Source organism: Corythoichthys intestinalis, chromosome 1, assembly GCF_030265065.1.
Source record: "Corythoichthys intestinalis isolate RoL2023-P3 chromosome 1, ASM3026506v1, whole genome shotgun sequence".
NCBI lineage: Eukaryota > Metazoa > Chordata > Actinopteri > Syngnathiformes > Syngnathidae > Corythoichthys > Corythoichthys intestinalis.
Window position 1 is genome coordinate 73,509,341 of NC_080395.1, and position 20,836 is coordinate 73,530,176.

The window sequence follows — 20,836 nt, forward strand, 5'->3', positions numbered from 1 at the left end:
AGGCTACAGAGTATGATCCCTCTATACTTGGAACACACCCTCCGATACCCCTTCTTAAAAACCTCTCTCAACCTCTCAAACTTGAGTTATTTTCAATATTGTTACTTTAAGGAATATTTAAGAATTGTGTTCTGCTTATTGTGCAGTAGGCCTACCATACAGTTTGAGTTTGCACTGGTTAATGGTCATTCTACATTTGCGTTTTCCTAAGAGACTGTAAAATATTTGATCCAAATAAATACCAAATGTTCTAAAATACTGTCTACAGTGTTTTTATTCTTCAATCACTTAATATAAACATCTTTGATGTGAAAGATGTTATAGAATGTATAATGTAATAACATGTAGAAGATGAAAAGTAACATCAATTACTTTGCTGAGTAACTAATTACTCTTACAATGAGGTAACTGAGTTACTAACTCAATTACTTTATGAGAAAAGTAATTTTTAACTGTAACTAATTACTTTTTAAAGTAGATTACCAACACTGGCCACAACGAATGCCCTTCACATTTTATACAAACACACACGATACATAGGGGCTAACTATGGTGGCAGCAACACATGCACATAGCCCCAATACACACACTTACTTACTGAGTTCTGCAATGCTACCCACGCAGGTGGCAAGCAAGGCCTGTTCCAAGAGTCGCAGCTCCATCTGAATATATGTGTCTTCCTGGCTTTCAAGGGATACCTCAGGAACCTTTATGTCAGGCTTGACATGGGCTGGCAATGATATCTCTCCTAAACACACAGAAGAGACACTCTCAACCAGTTGGTATATCAGTATTACTATCTTGACGTGGCTTGCTGGAGTGCTTGCGTCATATATTCAAAAATCTAGAAAATGACATCAGTAATTTTATTAAGATTTCAATCAATAAACCAGGGTGACTAGGTGCCCAAAGGAAAAGTGTAGCTAGGACCCCGCCCAAAAATGACACAATATTCATTTAAAATATTGCATATTTTGTATATATTATATTTTGGACAACGTAAAGCATGTACATCTGTCACTGTTTCTGTTTCCTGAAATGAGTGATTAAAGTTTTTGACCTGTGCATTAAAGTCCTATTCAAAGAGCACTTTATGGGATATTCCTGCTGTATGGTGTTTATTTTTAACACTAGAACTTCCAAGGAGGGATCAGTTGATACAAATCCCTTTTGTAACCAGAGAAGGATCCTCTGACCCTAATCAGCATATCTTTGTGAGCACCTTTAGAGGTCATTTTATCTCCCCCCTTCGGAATAGGCTTGTCCAGTTGGACAAAACAGTTGTTGCTTGTTGGACAGTGGACCGCTCAGGGAGACAATCGGGTGGACAACCTTTTTACATCTTCCAAAAGCTGCAGTTTGACTACAGTACAGGGGACGGTGTAATAAAAAACAAAACATTTTATATGCTGTGACATATGAACTTCACCCTTTTCCCGGGGCTAAGTGTTAGAGGTTGTTGCCCAAGCAATTTTTCCTTCTGCGCCTTCTTTGCACCCACATAAGAGTGAGCCAATTCCTTTGCAAGACGCACCAAGAAGTCCACCTGTCTCTCTTATATTCAAGATGCTAATTATAGCTATCCGGAGTGAAACCCCTCTTCACCCCTAGGCAGCGACTCCACAGGCGTGTGTAGGGCGGTGGCCTTCTTGATTGCTTCTTTGAGTGGTCTATTGTTTGACAAAGCCCAGTAGTCAGTTTGGTATCGGGGTCATTTGACGCCTTTCTGGTATTTCTTTATAGCCCAAAAAAACCTGGAGTTCTCGTGTTAAAAATAGCTAGAGCCTGAGTAAAAACCCACACTCACACAAGTACTGTAGGTTAAGGTGAAGGGCATTAACACTACTTAGGAGAGACATACCTCTACTCTCAGCCCATTTTTCCTCCTCCTCCTCCATTCTTCACTTTCTTAAAGCAGCACCTATGTGCTTGAACCTTTTCATATTAAAAGTTTTCAATATTGTATTGACAGCAACAGAAGTGGGGCATTCATTTATCAACAGCACAAGCTGATATCACAGTGAGATGATACTGAAGCCAAGCTGCTGGAACAGCGACAGCCGAACCAGAAGGCGTCCCGCTGGCGCAGCTCCAGCAAGTCGGTCGGAAGGCCAAACTCTGTGCATTCACTTCAGCGTTAACCCTTTGTAGTGACTCCATTTTGAACCGTTTAAAGAAAGCTCACCGGGAACAAGTTGACAATTAATTCGTCGACAGTGATCAAAAAGCAAGGCAAAAACAAACGACGGAGAGGCACTGCTGGATCCAGGGTCTGCAAAACAACGGATACATCGGAATCTTCCCAAGAAGCGACCGTTGTTAGCTAAGTGTTCAGTCTTTTGAAAGCTGCTGTGGAGTGGGCCGGGCGGAAGGCATGCCTGGGTGTTGTCTTGGGATCATCCTTCTGTGGCAGGTTTGGGCGGTCAAGTTCGTGTGTTATCCTTCGTGGCTGGGTCGTGGTTGCCACAGCAACTAAGGCATGTCTTGATGTCTACGGCGCCGAGCTATCAACTTGTTGCTTTGGTATGGCGGGGTTGTCCTGACCCCACCGAAGAGATGCTGATGTCTTTTTCTTCGCTTATCAGGCGAGGTCCACTTTACTGTGTCAAAGGGCATGGAGTGAAGTCTGCCTAAACTATAGTAAATGCTTTACTATAATGAATGTGTTAGACTAATGCAAACAGTTATACGGTGTCTGCGAGAAAAGTAACTATCCCCTACAGTGCAAAACCCCTTCCCACACCTGTCAATGTCATCAAGTGCGCAAGAGCAACCAAACTAGAGCAACAAGAGGTTCAGGGCACCAAGTCTTAATCAAGGACAAGGATTCCGACGAGAACTCGTTTTGAAAATAATTGATATATTTTTTATATGTAGCATACTGAAATGTACTTGATATGTTAGAAAATGTTTGGGAATCGTGGCATGACAGTTTCACCACCCCTGAGTATTTTCCCCCCAAAGCAATATAACACCCTATCCACTAGATGACGCCCTAGGCAACTGCCAAGGTCATCCATGATGAGGGCCGGCACTGGATAAAACAATATGGAAATTAGAAGTAAATCCTAAAATTGTGCCAAATAATTTGTATTTTGTTTAGTTTTTTTACACTTGGGGAAAATATTGACAGACCAATGAGTGGAACAATAATGCCAGCAATATGAAGTAATTATCAGAGAATCCCAAAATTTGAAAAATAAGGTCCTAATGAAACCTTTTTTTTAAATTTGTAAAAAGAAAAGTCAAAATGAATATGTGTAATAAGCGCTCAGATATCTATAACCCTTGCTAAATCCTGTTTCTTTTTTTTTTCATGAAACCTGCAGATGCATGTGTTGACTTGCATCCATCATGTTTTTTTCCAAGAAGAAATGTCAAAATTCTGAATTAGTGTCAAAATCATGAAATTTTAGGTGTATCAAATGTGATACATTTGGCAATATAGGGTTAAAGTGAAACATTTAATCAACGCAAAAAATATATACATACAGTATATGGCGGTAAACACAGCAGTTTTTGCTCCTGCACCCCTCTTTAAAATAAACTGCTGTATTAAGCCAAATAAACTGTTGTGTTTGAAAGAATATGCTGTCACAGCAGTTTCACGGCACATTAAGCCCCAAAACTATTTTTTAATTTCTCCGTTTTATCCTGGAGAACCCCGTTTACAGACACCTCGCTTTTGTTTTAACCCATAAAAAGAAAGTAAGTATTTATATTTATGATTCGAAATGTCTATCGTTTATAGCTTAGAATCATTAATTGATGTCTAATATTTAGTTTAAAAAAAAAAAAAACGACTTCATACAATTTTTCACTCGCATATTTTAAACTTTTAATAAATTACGTCACAATGAAAAAATAGTGTTTGTAAATTGGTCACGGATATCTATTTCATAACTATCTCTTAATTGTATTTTTTTTTTTTTTTTTTTATTGTCGTATTTTCCCCGATATTTTAGATGATAAATAATTGAAAAAGAAAGTCTTGACCAATCCGTGATGTCTGCGATTTCTGCATTGCGACCCTTGTTGTATTACCGCGTTTCACCCATAAAATCCCCCAAACATGGGTTTTGGATCGAAACAAGCTAAATACACGATAATACCGCTTTAAAATCATGGTGTCTTTAATTATGCTCTCATGCTCTCACCTCCAGTTAGGGTTTAGGGGCTTATTTTCATTTTTTTTAATGCCCTCCTGTTCAAAAATTTTCTTCCCCTAGAAATTTGAGATTTTAAGCTTTCCAGTGATGTATCACACGTGCATATAGGACAATTTTAAAATTTGGCTTAATTGGGGTTTTCAGAGTGGAACTTCAAGTCACCTGAGTTTTTTTCTACCAAATACATAGAAATCATAGAATAGAATAGAATAGAATAGAATAGAATAGAATAGAATAGAATAGAATAGAATAGAACGCCTTTATTGTCATTACACAAAGTATTATTTACAATGTTACTCATTACTTGAGTATTCTTTTCAAGGAATACTTTTTAACTTTTACTTGCGTAAGAAACTGGATGACTTCTTTTACTTGAGTAATATTATTTAGAAGTAACACTACTCTTACTTGAGTAAAGTTTTTGGCTACTCTACCCACCTCAGGTCACGGCACCAATGTAACTGGCTTGAGTTGCCACAGCAATGTGATCAGTCCCGCTCAAGCAGGCGAGGACTTGAACCAGCACCACCAGCGCAGTAAAAGAGCAAGATAACCACAAGGCTAAGAGACCAGGCTAGTAGCTCAGGCCCCTAGCTTGCTCTCTTAACTCATTTGCTTCCAAAAATGTATAAATACGTTCTTTTTTCAAATGCTTCATTGTCCCAAAAACATATTTATACGTCTTTTGCGTTTTTATTTTTTATTTTTTATTTTTACAAGAAGCATCTATATCAAGGGTGGGAAAACCGGTCCTCGAGGGCCGCAGTGGGTCCTGGTCTTTGTTACAACTGATTCAGCACAGACAGTTTAACCAATGAGGTTTCAGTGGCAACAAGAAGGACTTGACTGCAATCAACTGATTGTACTTGTAAGAAATGAGATTGGTGAAAAGCTGTCCTCATGATGGGTATGAACAAAAACCCGCACCCACTGCGGCCCTTTGTGGAATAGTTTGCCCACCCCTGATCTATATCTTCTGATCTATCTAAGAAACAAAGACCAAAGGTCAAAACCCATTTTAAAGCAATAAAACTGGCCACTGGAGGGCAGTAGCGCATTTTGTAAGACCCGCAACCCGATTCAACGCTGGCGGACTGATGCCAGGCGCTGGACGACAGAGCAAAACGACTGGGACCACCAGTGCAGAGGGCTCGCCGAGCAGACCCTGCAGAGACTCAAAAATAATCCATCTTAGTGAGACAGACAACGATGAGGGAAAAGTTTACATGGCTGACGCGGCAACAACGGCGTCATCTTGCCGACAACAACGTCATCTGTCAGTAGTCATGTGTAAATAAATTGTTATTTTGCTATCAAAAGCTCTTTTGTCTTGTTCTTTATGATATTTTGTAAAAGGAAAACATTATTTAGATGTTTGGAATGTAACTAATGCAAAAAATAGCTGTGTTAAAGTCAAAGTTAGGTTTGAAATGTATGCGTTTACAAAAAGGTCGTTTTCTCCGTTTTTTCATCAGAAATTGGAAAATCGCTCAAACTAAGTTGTTTTCTAATGCTGATTTCTAAAGAATGGAAAAAGATATGAACTTTCTTTTTTTCTGCTGAAATAAGAGAGTCTCATCTTTCTTTTGGTGGGTTCCATGTTTAAATAGCAATAGAACAGAATTTTCTGTGGGCCTTGCAAAATCAGTCAAAATCCAGTAAAACGGCCGAGAGCGAAGGGCCTTGCTCTGGTGAAAATGACTGGGAGTGAATGAGTTAATAAGAGTTAATAACAATTAATAATTGTTAATAAGTCCTTTATATGATGCTTGTTAACATTAATATATGTTTATAAGTTTACATTAGGTTTGATAATGGCCTTATTATCAGGCAATACGACAACTATAAGAACTGAGTTCATAAGTCATAGGGCCCTTGTAGGTCCTTGCTCCGGTGAAAATGGCTGAGAGTGAATGAGTTAAGAGTTTAATGGTATTTGTATTCGTCCCGGACCATTGCGGTATAGGAATCACGGTTCACTACACGGAGTCAGGCGGCAAATTTGTGTTAGTTAAAATATAACAATAATAAAATTTGTCGGGAGGGAGGTTTCCTTGGCATGCAATGCACCTGCTTACACCCATTACATTTTCACATTTTTGCAAATGTGCCACTGATGCATAAAACAATACAATAATCAGGATAACTTACATTTTCAAAATGTTAGGTGCAGACAGGCTTCTTATAGTCGTTGCAAATAAAAAACTACTGCATAGAAGTAGTCTTTTATTTGTACGTAGAAGTAGTAAATATGTATTAAACAAAAATCCACAATAGTTGTAGCCTACAAAGGAAAAACATAGTTGGGCTCCACTGCAGCCACTCACCTTTCCCCGCACTTTGGGTAAACATGTTACATATACTGTATGTTAGGATGCTGGGAGTACTCTATCAAGTGTCGAATTTAAAATCAACATTCAGTATAGTTGTTTAGATTTACTCAATGGATTAACACCAACTCTTTTGAGGTACTAACTCTCAGAGTGTTGAATTCAACTGAAAAGTATTGAACAACATAATAGTTTAACTAACAATACTGCAAGTCAACACTTTTCAAATTGCAGTGTATGCTTGTCAGTTCTGTCTGTATTTTTTAGCTTATATGTTAACTATATGTTAAATTCTGTGAGGGTAGATGGTTGACTGTCTCTGTTCAGTCCATTATCAACTCCACCTGTCACCCAATAATATTTAAACTGCATTTTAATGAATGCATCTTCCGAGACAGAGACAATCCTAATCTAATCAGACTTGTGGTTTTATACTTAGCCAGTTGGAGAATTGATGAGAAGCAGCAACAGTTTGCATTGAATTCTTAGTACACTAAATGTATAGCATAATGACTCAAATATTCAAAGTCAAAATGGAATATAATGCACTATTCGACTACACTGTCACTCTTTGCGGATGGTATGCCCTAACTCACAGAGCTGAATCAGTGAAGGCTTTAACTAATTGTTCTCACTGATGCTGCTGTCATTGTCTGGGAGGCATATCAGGGGTCAGCAAATACCTGCTTCAGTACAAAAGACTCAGATCTGTGTTCTAAATCAGATTTCACCATCAAACCTGTTTGGTGAGCAATTAAGAACGATCACTTTTTGCTGAGGCAATGCAGACCTGGTCCCCTTTTCACCCCAAAAAAAATTAAGCCACTGGTTTTATTTTTTCAAATAAGTTTTTTTTTTTTTTTTTTTTTTAATGAACCTGTAGTTATCTACGAGGTTTTAAAACATGGCCCATTTATAAAAAAAAAAAAAAAGTTATTTTTCCCTGTCGTATAACTTAACTTATGTACTGAACATAAAAAAAGGCAAAGTTTTACTGTTCTACTCGTAGGATGACCCATAACTGTTATTACTGTAATTCAAGTCCTGTATGGAGTTTCTCCAGTTTAATAAACGTCAATGTCCAAAATATATAACTGTGGTTCTTTTCTGGCTTCAATTAACTGTTTAAGTCGACATAACGCATAACTAATGTGTGTGTGTGCGCTCCCGCGGCCAGGGGATACAATTTTTGACAGTGTTAACTACATTGGCAAGACACCGGTTGTGGCTCTGTTGTTCAATTAGCATCTTTAGCTTGGCAAATTGAAACTCCGCTCACCGTTTTGGCAGTGCTCTCTGGCGTTTCATGGTCCACATTTTCAATCTTTTGTTCTTGCTCAGTAGTTGTTGTCACTTTCGAAAGCTTACGTTTAAAAAAATTACGTATATCCATCTTGCCCCTTCGATCCTCGGGTGGTTTTGGCTAAGCAAAGCAAATGACCGTCTAAGGTGCTAGTCACATTATTTTGACCCATTACAAAAATATCTTTTTTTGTTCATTAAATTCATTTTTGTTGTTTGTTTTATTGCTTTACAACTTTTATAGACAATATTTTACCGGAAAACTCTTAATTTTAAAATCACATGAAGGAAAGTCAATTACATGCAATGACACTTTTCGGCCAGCAAGGGGGCCTGGCTTCCTGCCCCCCTTAAACTCTGCTTATGCTCTAGTGTACCCCAAAGTAGCGGCGTAAAAGTGGTGTTTCTTCTTCAAAAATCTACTCACGCAAAAGTAAAAAAGTATTGTGTGGTCAAACTACTCTAAGAAGTAGTTTTTTTTATCAAACGGTTACTCAAGTAACTGTAACGGAGTAAATGTAACGCGTTACTACCAAGGGCATAGGTTTGGTCTCAACATTGGTAGGAACGCTATAACAGCATAACCTGCATGTTGACTTTTTGCTAGGGCCAGTACATTTTTAAGACCAAACAGATTGGGTGAACTGGGGTCAGGAATACTTTTCTCACAAATATGAACCTAATTAATTGGTAGCCTAAATGATCAATGCAAAATAAATCTGTACTGACTTGTATTAACTCTCATGTGTATTGGTTCAGGTGATACACCATTCGATTCAAACCTTTGTTTTCAAAAACTACTAAAGAAACATTTTTAAAACCTCCAGAATAAATGTCTGTATTAGCTAATTTAAACCGTAATATTTAAACATAACTAAATAATAGATACACACTTGTTAATAATCTCTCTCTTACAGTGTTGTTCCAACTGTCACAGTTTAACATGTTGAACACTTTCAAAAGTGTAGTTTTAACTCAATCTATGGTGGACCCATTTAAGCACTTTTATAGTGTTGAAATTGTCTTGGTAGGAGTTGAATTAACACTCCTAAATTTGCAGTGCAGAACTTGTTAAAACCTGTTCAATACCCTCCAAAATTGTTTTCAACTGTAGTTTTCCAGTTCTTTGCTTGCTCAGCTCGCGTCGTCAATGGCAGTCAATGAGTTACCAATGCCCCTAAATGAATAGAAACATAGACTTCATAATTGTATTGTTGGGTCTAATTGTTCATGCACTGCGCCTCCCATTCAAGTAGGGGACCGCCAACATCAAGAGGAGGTATTCACAAACACGCACGTCGCTATCTAACGCCGGATTTCTGTTGAAAAAGTACAAAAGCTGTACCTCATACAAACAGGAAGGATTGTGTCAGGAGTGATTTGTCCAAGGATTCAAGGTAATTATTATATTTTTCGTACCATGCATGCATACATTTTGAAACGTAAAAAAAAATCAATGGGAGACATTAGCCACTACAGCATTGGCACCATAGTTTGCAATTTTTACGTATAATAAATGCTAACTGCACATTGTTTTTTGCTTTTAACCAAGAATAAAGACTGTTTTACGTCCATATCTACAAAGAATTCAGCGATTTAAGCATTTATTTACAAGAATTTTCACCAGAAATGTTAGGTTTTATGTTGGTTTTCTCCTTGTGTGACTTGTCTCTGTGATTTCCCATTGATTTCACCTGTTGTGACTTTTCCTGGTGTATCCTGCATGCAATCTGCATCCTACTGTGTTACCCAGCTGTTTCTCGTTGTCTCGTTACCCCTTGTCTGCGTGTGTGTATATAAGCACCCAGTTTCTTATCACTCCTTGTTGCGTCATTGTCAACGTCAAAGTCTATGTCAATGCCGATGTGCTCGTCAGTGTTCTCAAGTTTTCTCCGTCCAAGTCCTTGTGTTCCTCGACGTAAGTTTTTGATATCAAGCCTTTTGTTAGTGACCTGAGATTTGTTTGCTACTGTGTTTTTTTGGGATCACCTCAGTTTTGGTTTGTACTTTGTTTTTTCTGTCTGCCTTAATTAAATCATTTTTGCACCGCCTTTTTTGCCTCGCTTCACTTTTCCTGCATTTGGGCCCACACACACCCGCCTGCCCAGCATTCCTGACAGGAAAAGCTCTGTTTAGATGAGGCGGCCGCAAGCTACATTCACTAACAAACTAGCATTGTACTTCGACATATTTGTGTAAAATAAATGATAACTGCACGTTTTGTTTTTTTTGTTGTTGTTGCTTTTAACCAAGAATCGAGACTGTTTTACGTCCACATCTATAAGGAATTTGGGGATTTAAGCATTTATTCACAAGAATTTTCACCGGAAAAGTTCGTTACATAAGGCAGCCGCTAGCTGCATTCACTAACAGTCTAGCATCGTACTCCACCATATTTACGTAAAATAAATGCTAACTGCACGATTTTTTTTTTTTTTTTTGCTTTTAACCAAGAATCGAGACTGTTTTATGTTCATATCTATAAAGAATTCGGGGATTTAAGCATTTATTCACAAGAATTTTCACCGGAAAAGCTCTGTTTACATAAGGCGGCCGTTAGCTACAATCCCTAACAGACTAGCATTGTACTTCCACATATTTAAGTAATATAGATATTATCTGCACGTTTTTTTTTTTTGTTTTTTGTTTTTTGTTTTTTTTTTTGCTTTTAACCAAGAATCGAGACTGTTTTACGTCCATATCTATAAAGAATTCGGGGATTTAAGCATTTGTTCACAAGAACTTTCACCGGAAAAGCTCTGTTTACATAAGGCGGTCGCTAGCTACATTCACTAACAGACTAGCATCGTACTTCGACATATTTACGTAAAATAAATGCTAACTGCACATTTTTTTTGTTGCTTTTAACCAAGAATCCAGACTGTTTTACATCCATATCTATCAAGAATTCGGGGATTCAAGCATTTATTCACAAGAATTTTCACAGGAAAAGCTCTGTTTACATAAGGCGGCCGCAAGATACATTCACTAACAAACTAGCATTGTACTTCGACATATTTGCGTAAAATAAATGCTAACTGCACGTTTTGTTTTGTTTTTTGTTGCTTTTAACCAAGAGTCGAAAATGTTTTACTTTCATATCTATTAAGAATTTGGAGATTTAAGCATTTATTCACAAGAATTTTCAATGAAAAAAGCTCTTTGTCTGTAATTCCACTCGGTCAGCATTGACGGCCTCCCGTCCCGTCAATACATTATGAAGTCTATGATTAAAAGTTACTGAAAATCTACAAGAAGTGAGCCATAATAGAAGGCAAAGCATCACCACACAATTTGTCCAAAAATTGCATCTTACATTTTAGTATTATAAACTGGCCTGTATTTGAGATAAACACTGGTTAACAAATGAGTCATTATTAGTGTGATACAAAACCCCACCCTGTGACCTGGGAATCTCACCAGGGATCACTAAAAAGAGGTTTTCAGGACATGAATAATCCATAAGAAAAAGTTCAGTGGAACAAGAATTGAGTGTGGCGGATAATTGGTTGTGATTACCGTGCTGTGTTTACAAAAAAAAAGCGCGAACAGGCATCTATTCATGAGTACACAACAGGAGACCAGTCTACAGAGAACAAAACACAAACCACTGTTTTGTGATACTACCTGCGGCCCCTAAACACACATTCATTCTGGCTACTACATCCAACACTGCCCTGCTTATATCCAGACTGGTGAGTGATTAGGCCACTTCCCACAACTTGAATAAATGAAAAATAATGGTCCCCTGTTTTAAAAGCCTCTTTGAAGAAAGTGTACATGCATGTGTACTTTTCAAAAGAAAACAAACACACAGTCCTGTTTTACTGCTTAACCCCTGGGTGTTATTTGTCCATTTTTTGGCTTTTTTCGTTTTTTTCTGTGTTTAAAAGGAAAAAAAGCATATGAAAAAATACACTAGGGAGCTGATATTTCCTGCAGGATACTAAATCATGTAGAAGTTCGAAATGGCACCATCTGGCAATTTCTAACTTATTGCAAACAGGCTGGGAAGATTTGCACTAAACTCTTGTTATTTTGCCATTTTTTGGCTCATTGACTCCCATTATAAATCATGATTTTTAATATGCTGTAAACCTGATGTTTTATAATGCATTTTCCGTGATTATTGATGCAATCGCTTCTTTGGCGAGTCAAAAACATGCAGATAAAAAATTTTTTGTGTTGACACCCAGAAGTCACTAGATGGAGCCATAGGCCAATACATGAATTTGCTTGCGAAGCTAGCTTCAGATCGGTCAAAAATTAATGCAATAAAGACGGTTGGCTTTACAAAAAAAATGGTGTCAATGTTGTCTGAGCTCACTTTCAGTCTATTTGGGCATGCGTATTTGCAATTTTGCACGTTTGCACAAGACAATAAAAAGGTACTTCCCGGAAATGCAAAAAAACCAAAACAAAAAACCACGTGTTTAGTGTTGTCGTTTGAATTTAAACTTTTATTGGTTGGGTGTTTGAATTTCTTTACTCTCATTGGTTCTGGGCATTTTGGGAGTCTCTGTTCTCGCGAGGATCACCATTTTGCATTTCTTCCAACACAACTGTGATCGATGGCGGCGAGAAGTATTTCACCGCAGGACACGATTCGAATGGTGTTAGAAAATCCTGATTCCGACGACGACGACCTTTGTTCGGACGCTTCTTTGGAGAGCCCAGAAGACATTGAACAAATTCTTCCGGACTTTCGATGCCGGAGGAGGACGGCTTTGATGACGAGGATTAGGAAATAGTTGACAACATAACGAGATGAAAGCGGGGAGCAGAAGGCGGGGGCACGGACATGACCACGTTTAGGCGCATGACGAAAATGACGGCGATCGAGGTAATGACGAGAGTGAGTAAGCAAATGTTTTGCATATCAAGGTTTGTCTTGTAAAAGCTGATCAAAGATCAAAGCTGTTATTGTTGCGTGCGCTTGTGCTTTGCAGACCTGAGGCACATACTCCTGCCGCCGGCGCGCACTCAGGTGGCCAATGTGTGTTTTTTCACATGCCGGACATTTCGTCATGCAGCGCGTTTGTGCTGTTCACGGAGATCTACCCTCGTTTGTGCTGTTCACGGAGATCTACCCTGAGTGGAACGTGAAGAAAAGCTACAAGCGCCGACTATTTCTTGAGGAACTTGGCAAGGCTCTAATTCGGCCAGAAGTCCTAAAACAGGAACCACCGCCTTCTGCCGAAGGCTTGGTTGAGCAGCGAGCTGGACCCCCGTCCAAGCGCAAACAATGTGGCCTTTGCACAAAGCCACTTCGGGCTTCGAACATAATAATAAATAATAATACATTTTTTCATAACGCACTTTACATTTGAACAACAAATCTCAAAGTGCACATCATGAATTGTGTATGTTGTTATTATGTTAACTGTTATATTGTATGTATGTTTTGTAAAATTGTTAACATAAATTCTATCATCAAATCAGTTATTGTCACGTTGTCACAGTCTTGTTCTAAAAAAAAAAATCTATTGTTACGACTTTTACTTATCCAATGATGTAATTATGTAATATAAAATATTTTAGTTTGATTTATATATAGCCTATATAGCATAGTTAGTTTTACTATTAGGATAATGCTGCTATTATTGTCCATAGGGGGCCAAAACAAAAAACAAAAAAATTATATGTTTAGATAGGTCTGATGCCACTGAACATTGTGAGTGGTTGAAAGTGAAAAAATATTCAGAAATAACTTAGTTATCACACTTCAAAGGAAAAGCCATTTTTTGGACAAAATCACAAGAGTTGAATGTAAATGAGAAAACTGCAATTGTGTAAAAAGTGGGTGTGCATAAAAAAATTGGTTGTTACGACTTGTGGACTTATTCAAGCCTCTAACTATGTGATATGGAATATTCAAATTAGACTTTTGTTTTTTATATATATACAGCATAGTTAGTTTTGCTATTCGGATAATGCTGCTATTATTGTCCATAGGGGGCATTGAAAAATAAAAAAAAATAAAAAACTATATATGTGTAGATAGGTCTGATGCCACTGAAGATTTTGAGTGGTTGAAAGTGAAAAAATATTCAGAAATGACTTAGTTATCACACTTCAAAGCAAAAGCCATTTTTTGGACAAAATCACAAGAGTTTAGTGTAAATGAGAAAACTGCAAATGTGTAAAAACTGGGCATGCATAAAAAAATTGGTTGTTATGACTTAACGACTTATTCAAGCCTCTAACTATGTGATATGGAATATTCAAATTAGACTTTTGTTTTTTATATATATACAGCATAGTTAGTTTTGCTATTCGGATAATGCTGCTATTATTGTCCATAGGGGGCATTGAAAAATAAAAAAAATAAAAAACTATATATGTGTAGATAGGTCTGATGCCACTGAAGATTTTGAGTGGTTGAAAGTGAAAAAATATTCAGAAATGACTTAGTTATCACACTTCAAAGGAAAAGCCTTTTTTTGGACAAAATCACAAGAGTTTAGTGTAAATGACAAAACTGCAAATGTGTAAAAACTGGGCATGCATAAAAAAATCGGTTGTTATGACTTAACGACTTATTCAAGCCTCTAACTATGTGATATGGAATATTCAAATTAGACTTTTGTTTTTTATATATATACAGCATAGTTAGTTTTGCTATTCGGATAATGCTACTATTATTGTCCATAGGGGGCATTGAAAAATAAAAATAAATAAAAAACTATATATGTGTAGATAGGTCTGATGCCACTGAACATTTTGAGTGGTTGAAAGTGAAAAAATATTCAGAAATGACTTAGTTATCACACTTCAAAGGAAAAGCCATTTTTTGGACAAAATCACAAGAGTTTAGTGTAAATGAGAAAACTGCAAATGTGTAAAAACTGGGCATGCATAAAAAAATCGGTTGTTATGACTTAACGACTTATTCAAGCCTCTAACTATGTGATATGGAATATTCAAATTAGACTTTTGTTTTTTATATATATACAGCATAGTTAGTTTTGCTATTCAGATAATGCTGCTATTATTGTCCATAGGGGGCATTGAAAAAAATAAAAAACCTTATATGTGTAGATAGGTCTGATGCCACTGAACATTTTGAGTGGTTGAAAGTGAAAAAATATTCAGAAATGACTTAGTTATCACACTTCAAAGGAAAAGCCATTTTTTGGACAAAATCACAAGAGTTTAGTGTAAATGAGAAAACTGCAAATGTGTAAAAACTGGGCATGCATAAAAAAATCGGTTGTTATGACTTAACGACTTATTCAAGCCTCTAACTATGTGATATGGAATATTCAAATTAGACTTTTGTTTTTTATATATATACAGCATAGTTAGTTTTGCTATTCGGATAATGCTGCTATTATTGTCCATAGGGGGCATTGAAAAATTAAAAAAAATAAAAAACTTTATATGTGTAGATAGGTCTGACGCCACTGAACATTTTGAGTGGCTGAAAGTGAAAAAATATTCAGAAATGACTTAGTTATCACACTTCAAAGGAAAAGCCATTTTTTGGACAAAATCACAAGAATTTAGTCAAGATAAAATAACGCCCAAGGGTTAATATGAGGCAGTACCTGTTAACAGGGACAACAGATAACGTTCTTCTTTTAAAGTGTTTTTTGTAATCACATGTAGAGGTCAACTCCAGCAGCAGTCCAACTAGAGTACCTTTATGTACAATATCTCAATCATGCACATATTTTCCCTTTTGCAACATGTATCTAACATCTTTCTTGGTAAGAATGGTAAGATTTGTTTTCTTATATTGGCAAGAACTAATATGCAATCCTGCTTTAGCCTTTAAAGGTCTGAGTGATCATCAAACGCTAAATGTAACTCAATCGCATTAGCGTAGCATTCACATTTGTGTTAGCATTAGCTTCAGAATGGTGAGCGTCCTTTTAAAACACTGGCCTGTCTAAAGCAGAGCTACTTGGCGTTTCTGGTCAGTATAAGTCTAGAGGAGAGCCAGTTGGCAAATGGCATTTATTAGACACTCTTTATACTAACATATAGGAGGCTAATTATAGCCAGCAGAGTCGTTACCTTGGAAAGTGTTTGCCAAATGGCTCTGGCTAGACTCTAAGTCTACGTCTACACACGGACGGATAACTTTCTCCTGGGTATTTTTTATCTCGTTTTAGTGGACAGTTACCCAAAATCATTTCGTCTGTAAAATTCAAAAGTTTTAGTAAAAAAATAAGTAAAGTTTTCCAACAATTTCGAATGAACATGGATAGACAACCATGTAGCATCTACAAGGACAACACCAACTTGGTAATGATAATACACACTCAGCAGGAAAAGCAACACATTATTTTCAATTAAATCCACCTAGAAGCCACAAACTGTAAGTTAAAAAACAATTTGTCCGAGCATTTAACACTTGGAAGTCTGGGGGGTTTTTTTTGGCTGTGCTTAGGCTACGTCTACACTAGGACAGATAATTTTCTCCAGGGTATTTTGCCGAGTATTTTTCTACCTGTCCACCACGCTTACGTTTAAGGTGCGTTTAAGCCCCCCGCTTCTGCAAGGTAAGCCTGCATTTGCGCAAACTACGCATACGTAGAAAGAAGCAGCCTCATATGTTACATCATCGCCCACGCGGTTTACCTCTGAATCGGAAACTTATTACTCACTGGCGGCAAATTTTGAAATTACTACACCTTCTAGACTGTCATTATTTTGTGTTTACTGTTTTTTTTTCTGTGAATTAAGTGATTTTTTTCACTCTGCTCCTGCATCACGCAGGAGCAGTGTGAAGGGAAAGCTTTTACGAGCAGTCGCTGAGTTGTGATTGAAATAAATCTTTAGAAAACAATGAAAGCCTGACATCATTACTTGGTATGGTACAATCGATGCTAAGTTGCGCTCTCACCACAAATAAAGGCATATTGGCAAAGAGGCACCCCCCCCCCCCCCCCCCCAAAAAAAAACAAAAAACGAGGCTTTCAAAGAAAAGAACACGGTCCCCACAGTCAAACATGGCGGAGGTTCCCTGATGTTTTGGGGTTGCTTCGCTGCCTCTGGCACTGGACTGCTTGACCGTGTGCATGGCATTATGAAGTCTGAAGACTACCAACAAATTTTGCAGCATAATGTAGGGCCCAGTGTGAAAAAGCTGGGTTTCCCTCAGAGGTCATGGGTCTTCCAGCAGGACAATGACCCAAAACACACTTCAAAATCCACTAGAAAATTGTTTGAGAGAAAGCACTGGAGACTTCTAAAGTGGCCAGCAATGAATCCAGACCTGAATCCCATAGAACACCTGTGGAGAGATCTGAAAAAGCACCCTTCAAATCTCAGAGACCTGGAGCAGTTGGCCAAAGATGAATCGTCTAAAATTCCACCAGAGCATTGAAAGAAACCGGATACCGGAAGCAGTTGTTCGCAGTTATTTTGTCTAAAGGTAGCTCTACCAAGTAAGTATTAGGCTGAGGGTGACAATACTTTTGTCCGGCCCGTTTTTGGAGTTTTGTGTAAAATTATAATGACTTAATTTTTTTTCCATTCTTTTTTGTTTTTGTTTTTTTTTTTCATTGCAAGCAAAATAAATGAGGAAGAAGATATTACTACCAAAGCATTTGTAATTGCAATCATTGTCTGGGAGAAATTAACCATTATCTGACGGAATTGAAGGGGTGCCAATAGAGTTGGCCTGTAGTGTATCATGAGGGTTCACTGTGTATAGAATAAATAGAAAAATGTATTCAATCCAAGGTTTGATAAGTTTTTTTACCTCTTTTTTTTTGAAGGGTGCATAGGTGGGTTGAGAGGCAAATTAATTAGGAATATATTTCAGGTACAATAAAAACACTGTTTATGCTAGAACTCTGAAATGCTTTCCAAATTGACCACTTAAAGGGCATCCTGGTTTTAAAAAAAAAAAATAAAAAATAAAAAAAAGGTTAAAGGGTGTATTTTTGTCCAAGTGTGGTGACTGGTCACAGGGAGCTCATACATTTTTGTTTGTTTAGTTGAACAGAGGCTATTGAGTGCCCTGAGCCCTATGCCTCCAGCAGGTTCAGAGGGAATCAGAGCCCCTTTGTGTTCTCTGTGGGGTCACAGGCTAACAACACTCATTCACCCGCCTTTTCCTGTTCAACCTCTAAGGAGTTCAGGCCTGCATCCCAGCATGCAATGGACAAGAGACAAGAGAAGCATGGTGCCTCACAGCAGGGTACAGATACTTGTTGGAAGGGCTATTCACTGTATACTGTGTATTATTTCTGATCTTCAAATTCAATATAATATTAAAGAAAAACACTATGAACTATACAAACTGTATATTCACAGTGTAAAAGCAAAGTCAAAGGTGTTACAGGAATTAGTGTCTATTGCATCCCTTTAAACATACAGTAACTGTCCTTTATGTTTTGCAGTTATTCATGCAGTTTTTTTTTTTCTTTAGGAAAATCACATCAATTCTTAACTGCAAAAACGTCAATTGCAACAAATGTCAAAATAATGCTTTTGCTTAGCCTTTTGCCATTTTCAACGCCGCTTATCCTTCTCAGCAAGGGCGTAGGTTTAAATAGGGACGGTAGGGACGTAACATCTTTTCAGGATGCTCAAATTGTCCCCACCAACTTTTAAGCAACCTTATTTGCATTTTGTAATGAGTTCAGTTATATATGTAGTTTAGATTATCTTCCCATACAGTGGAGCAAATAAGTATTTAGTCAACCACTAATTGTGCAAGTTCTCCCACTTAAAAATATTAAAGAGGCCCGTAATTATCAACATGGGTAAACCTCAACCATGAGAGACAGAATGTGGATAAACAAACAAACCGAAAATCACATTGTTTGATTTTTAAAGAATTTATTTGCAAATGATGGTGGAAAGTAAGTATTTGGTCAATACCAAAAGTTCATCTCAATACTTTGTTATGTACCCTTTGTTGGCAATAACGGAGGCCAAACATTTTCTGTAACTCTTCACAAGCTTTTCACAAACTGTTGCTGGTATTTTGGCCCATTCCTCCATGCAGATCTCCTGTAGAGAAGTGATGTTTTGGGGCTGTCGTTGGGCAACACGGACTTTCAACTCCCTCCACACATTTTCTATAGGGTTGAGATCTGGAGACTGGCTAGGCCACTCCAGGATCTTGAAATGCTTCTTACGAAGCCACTCCTTTGTTGCCCTGGCTGTGTGTTTGGGATCATCGTCATGCTGAAAGACCCAGCCACGTCTCATCTCCAATGCCTTTGCTGATGGAAGGAGATTTTCACTCAAAATCTCTCGATACATGGCCCCATTCATTCTTTCCTTTACACAGATCAGTCGTCCTGGTCCCTTTGCAGAAAAACAGCACCAAAGCATGATGTTTCAACCCCAATGCTTCACAGTGGGTATGGTGTTCTTCGGAGTCAATTCAGTATTCTCTCTCCTCCAAACACAAGAACCTGTGTTTCCACCAAAAAGTTCTATTTTGGTTTCATCTGACCATAACCCAATCTCCCAGTCCTCTTCTGGATCATCCAAATGCTCTCTAGTGAACCGCAGACAGGCCTGGACGTGTACTTTGTTTAGCAGGGGGAAATGTCTGGCAGTGCAGGATTTGAGTCCCCCCCCTCAAAGCGCACGTTTGATTGGCGGATGACTTGCCCCCGCCGCTCCCTACCCCCCAAACACACAGACACGCACAGTCACACAGCCCCGACAGATTCATGTTGACAACATGCCGCCTCCTGTACCCCCTTCGAAGTGGAGGAATATTAGAAGTTTTTTGGCCAGCAGCAGCTACTGCAAGTAATGTAAAACGACGTCAATGTTTTGGAGGTGGGGGAAACACCACTAATTTTGTTACTGAAAGTCCAACCTGCATCAGAGTTAGCATATTATTAAACTGTGTTAACCAGCTAACCTGCAAAACTACTGCGGTCAGGACAGTCTCCACTAGGAATAACGAAGTCAAGCTAGTCGTCCCTCATTTGGATAATTGTTTGCATTATGTGCATTATGGTAGCAAATAGCAAAACACCACTAATTTTACTACTGAAAGTCCAACCTGTCACAGAATTAGCATAACATTAAACTGTGTTAACCTGCTAACCTGCAAAACTACTGCGGTCAGGACAGCCTCCACTAGGAGTCAAGCTAGTCGTCCCTCATTTGGATAATTGTTTGCATTATGTGCATTATGGTAATGCAACACGGTGGCTTCAGAGTGCAAGTCCCTTTATTTAAAAAAAACAACAACCTGGGAGCTATCCAAGAATGGGTCCACTTCAGGGGGGACACATATATGAACATTAACTGACACGAGAAAAAAATCTGTGAAATGAAATCCCACATCAGAATTTCAAAAGAGTACTTTGGTTCAAGTCCTGGGGTAGTCTAGTATGCCTCAGATGTAGATCAGTCCTTGGATATCTCGATATGTTTTATCGTCCCTTCCAATGTTGAGACCAATCCTACGCCCTTGCTTCTCAGAGTTGTGGGGTGCTGGAGCCTATCCAAGCTGACTTTAGGGGAAACTGTAGGAAACTTTTTTTTCAATAAGTGTAGTTTGTTTTAGATTGAACAGCACAGTCCTATGTTTGTTTTGTAGAGACAAAAATGGAAAGTGTTTGGCCATAATGCTGATTACAAAACAACGGGATTGTTTTCCTAAATTAAATCTTCAGTCTTGACACCACATTATGACCACGTTTTCATTCTTGTGCACTGCTTATCCTCACAAGAGTCCATCATGGCATCATGACCACTTTATGACCACAAAAATACTATAATGTTTCCTACTTCAAGATATCTAAGGGAGTAAAATTTACTTTAATCACTGGCAGATAATTTCACATATTTCTTGTAGATTTACACTGAAAACAAAAGAACTTAACTGGATTTAAGGAGGTGTGGTTTTCAGTGTGAGAGCTCGCTCCAGAACCAGAAGCATCACTGAACTGAACGGAACCATTTAGAGGGATTGGTAAGAGCCATTCTTCGGCCTTTAAAAACTTTTGTCGTCTTGTGCACATGTTTTACATACAATAAAGAAAAAAATGCAAATGACTGTCTTTTTTAAATATGAAGTTCTGAACAGAAGAAACTAGTTTA

The 20,836-nt window shown here is 38.0% G+C and overlaps 1 protein-coding gene across 1 annotated transcript in view; it reads right to left on the reverse strand.

The window, feature by feature from the left end:
* Positions 1 to 20,836, reverse strand: part of LOC130924555 (ankyrin repeat and BTB/POZ domain-containing protein 2-like) — a 67,017-nt gene that overhangs the window by 43,327 nt on the left and 2,854 nt on the right. Inside the window, exon 2 of the mRNA XM_057851201.1 lies at positions 599 to 748. Within this exon, the coding sequence (XP_057707184.1) occupies positions 599 to 748 (150 nt within the window). The remainder of the gene's footprint in view (positions 1 to 598; positions 749 to 20,836) is intronic.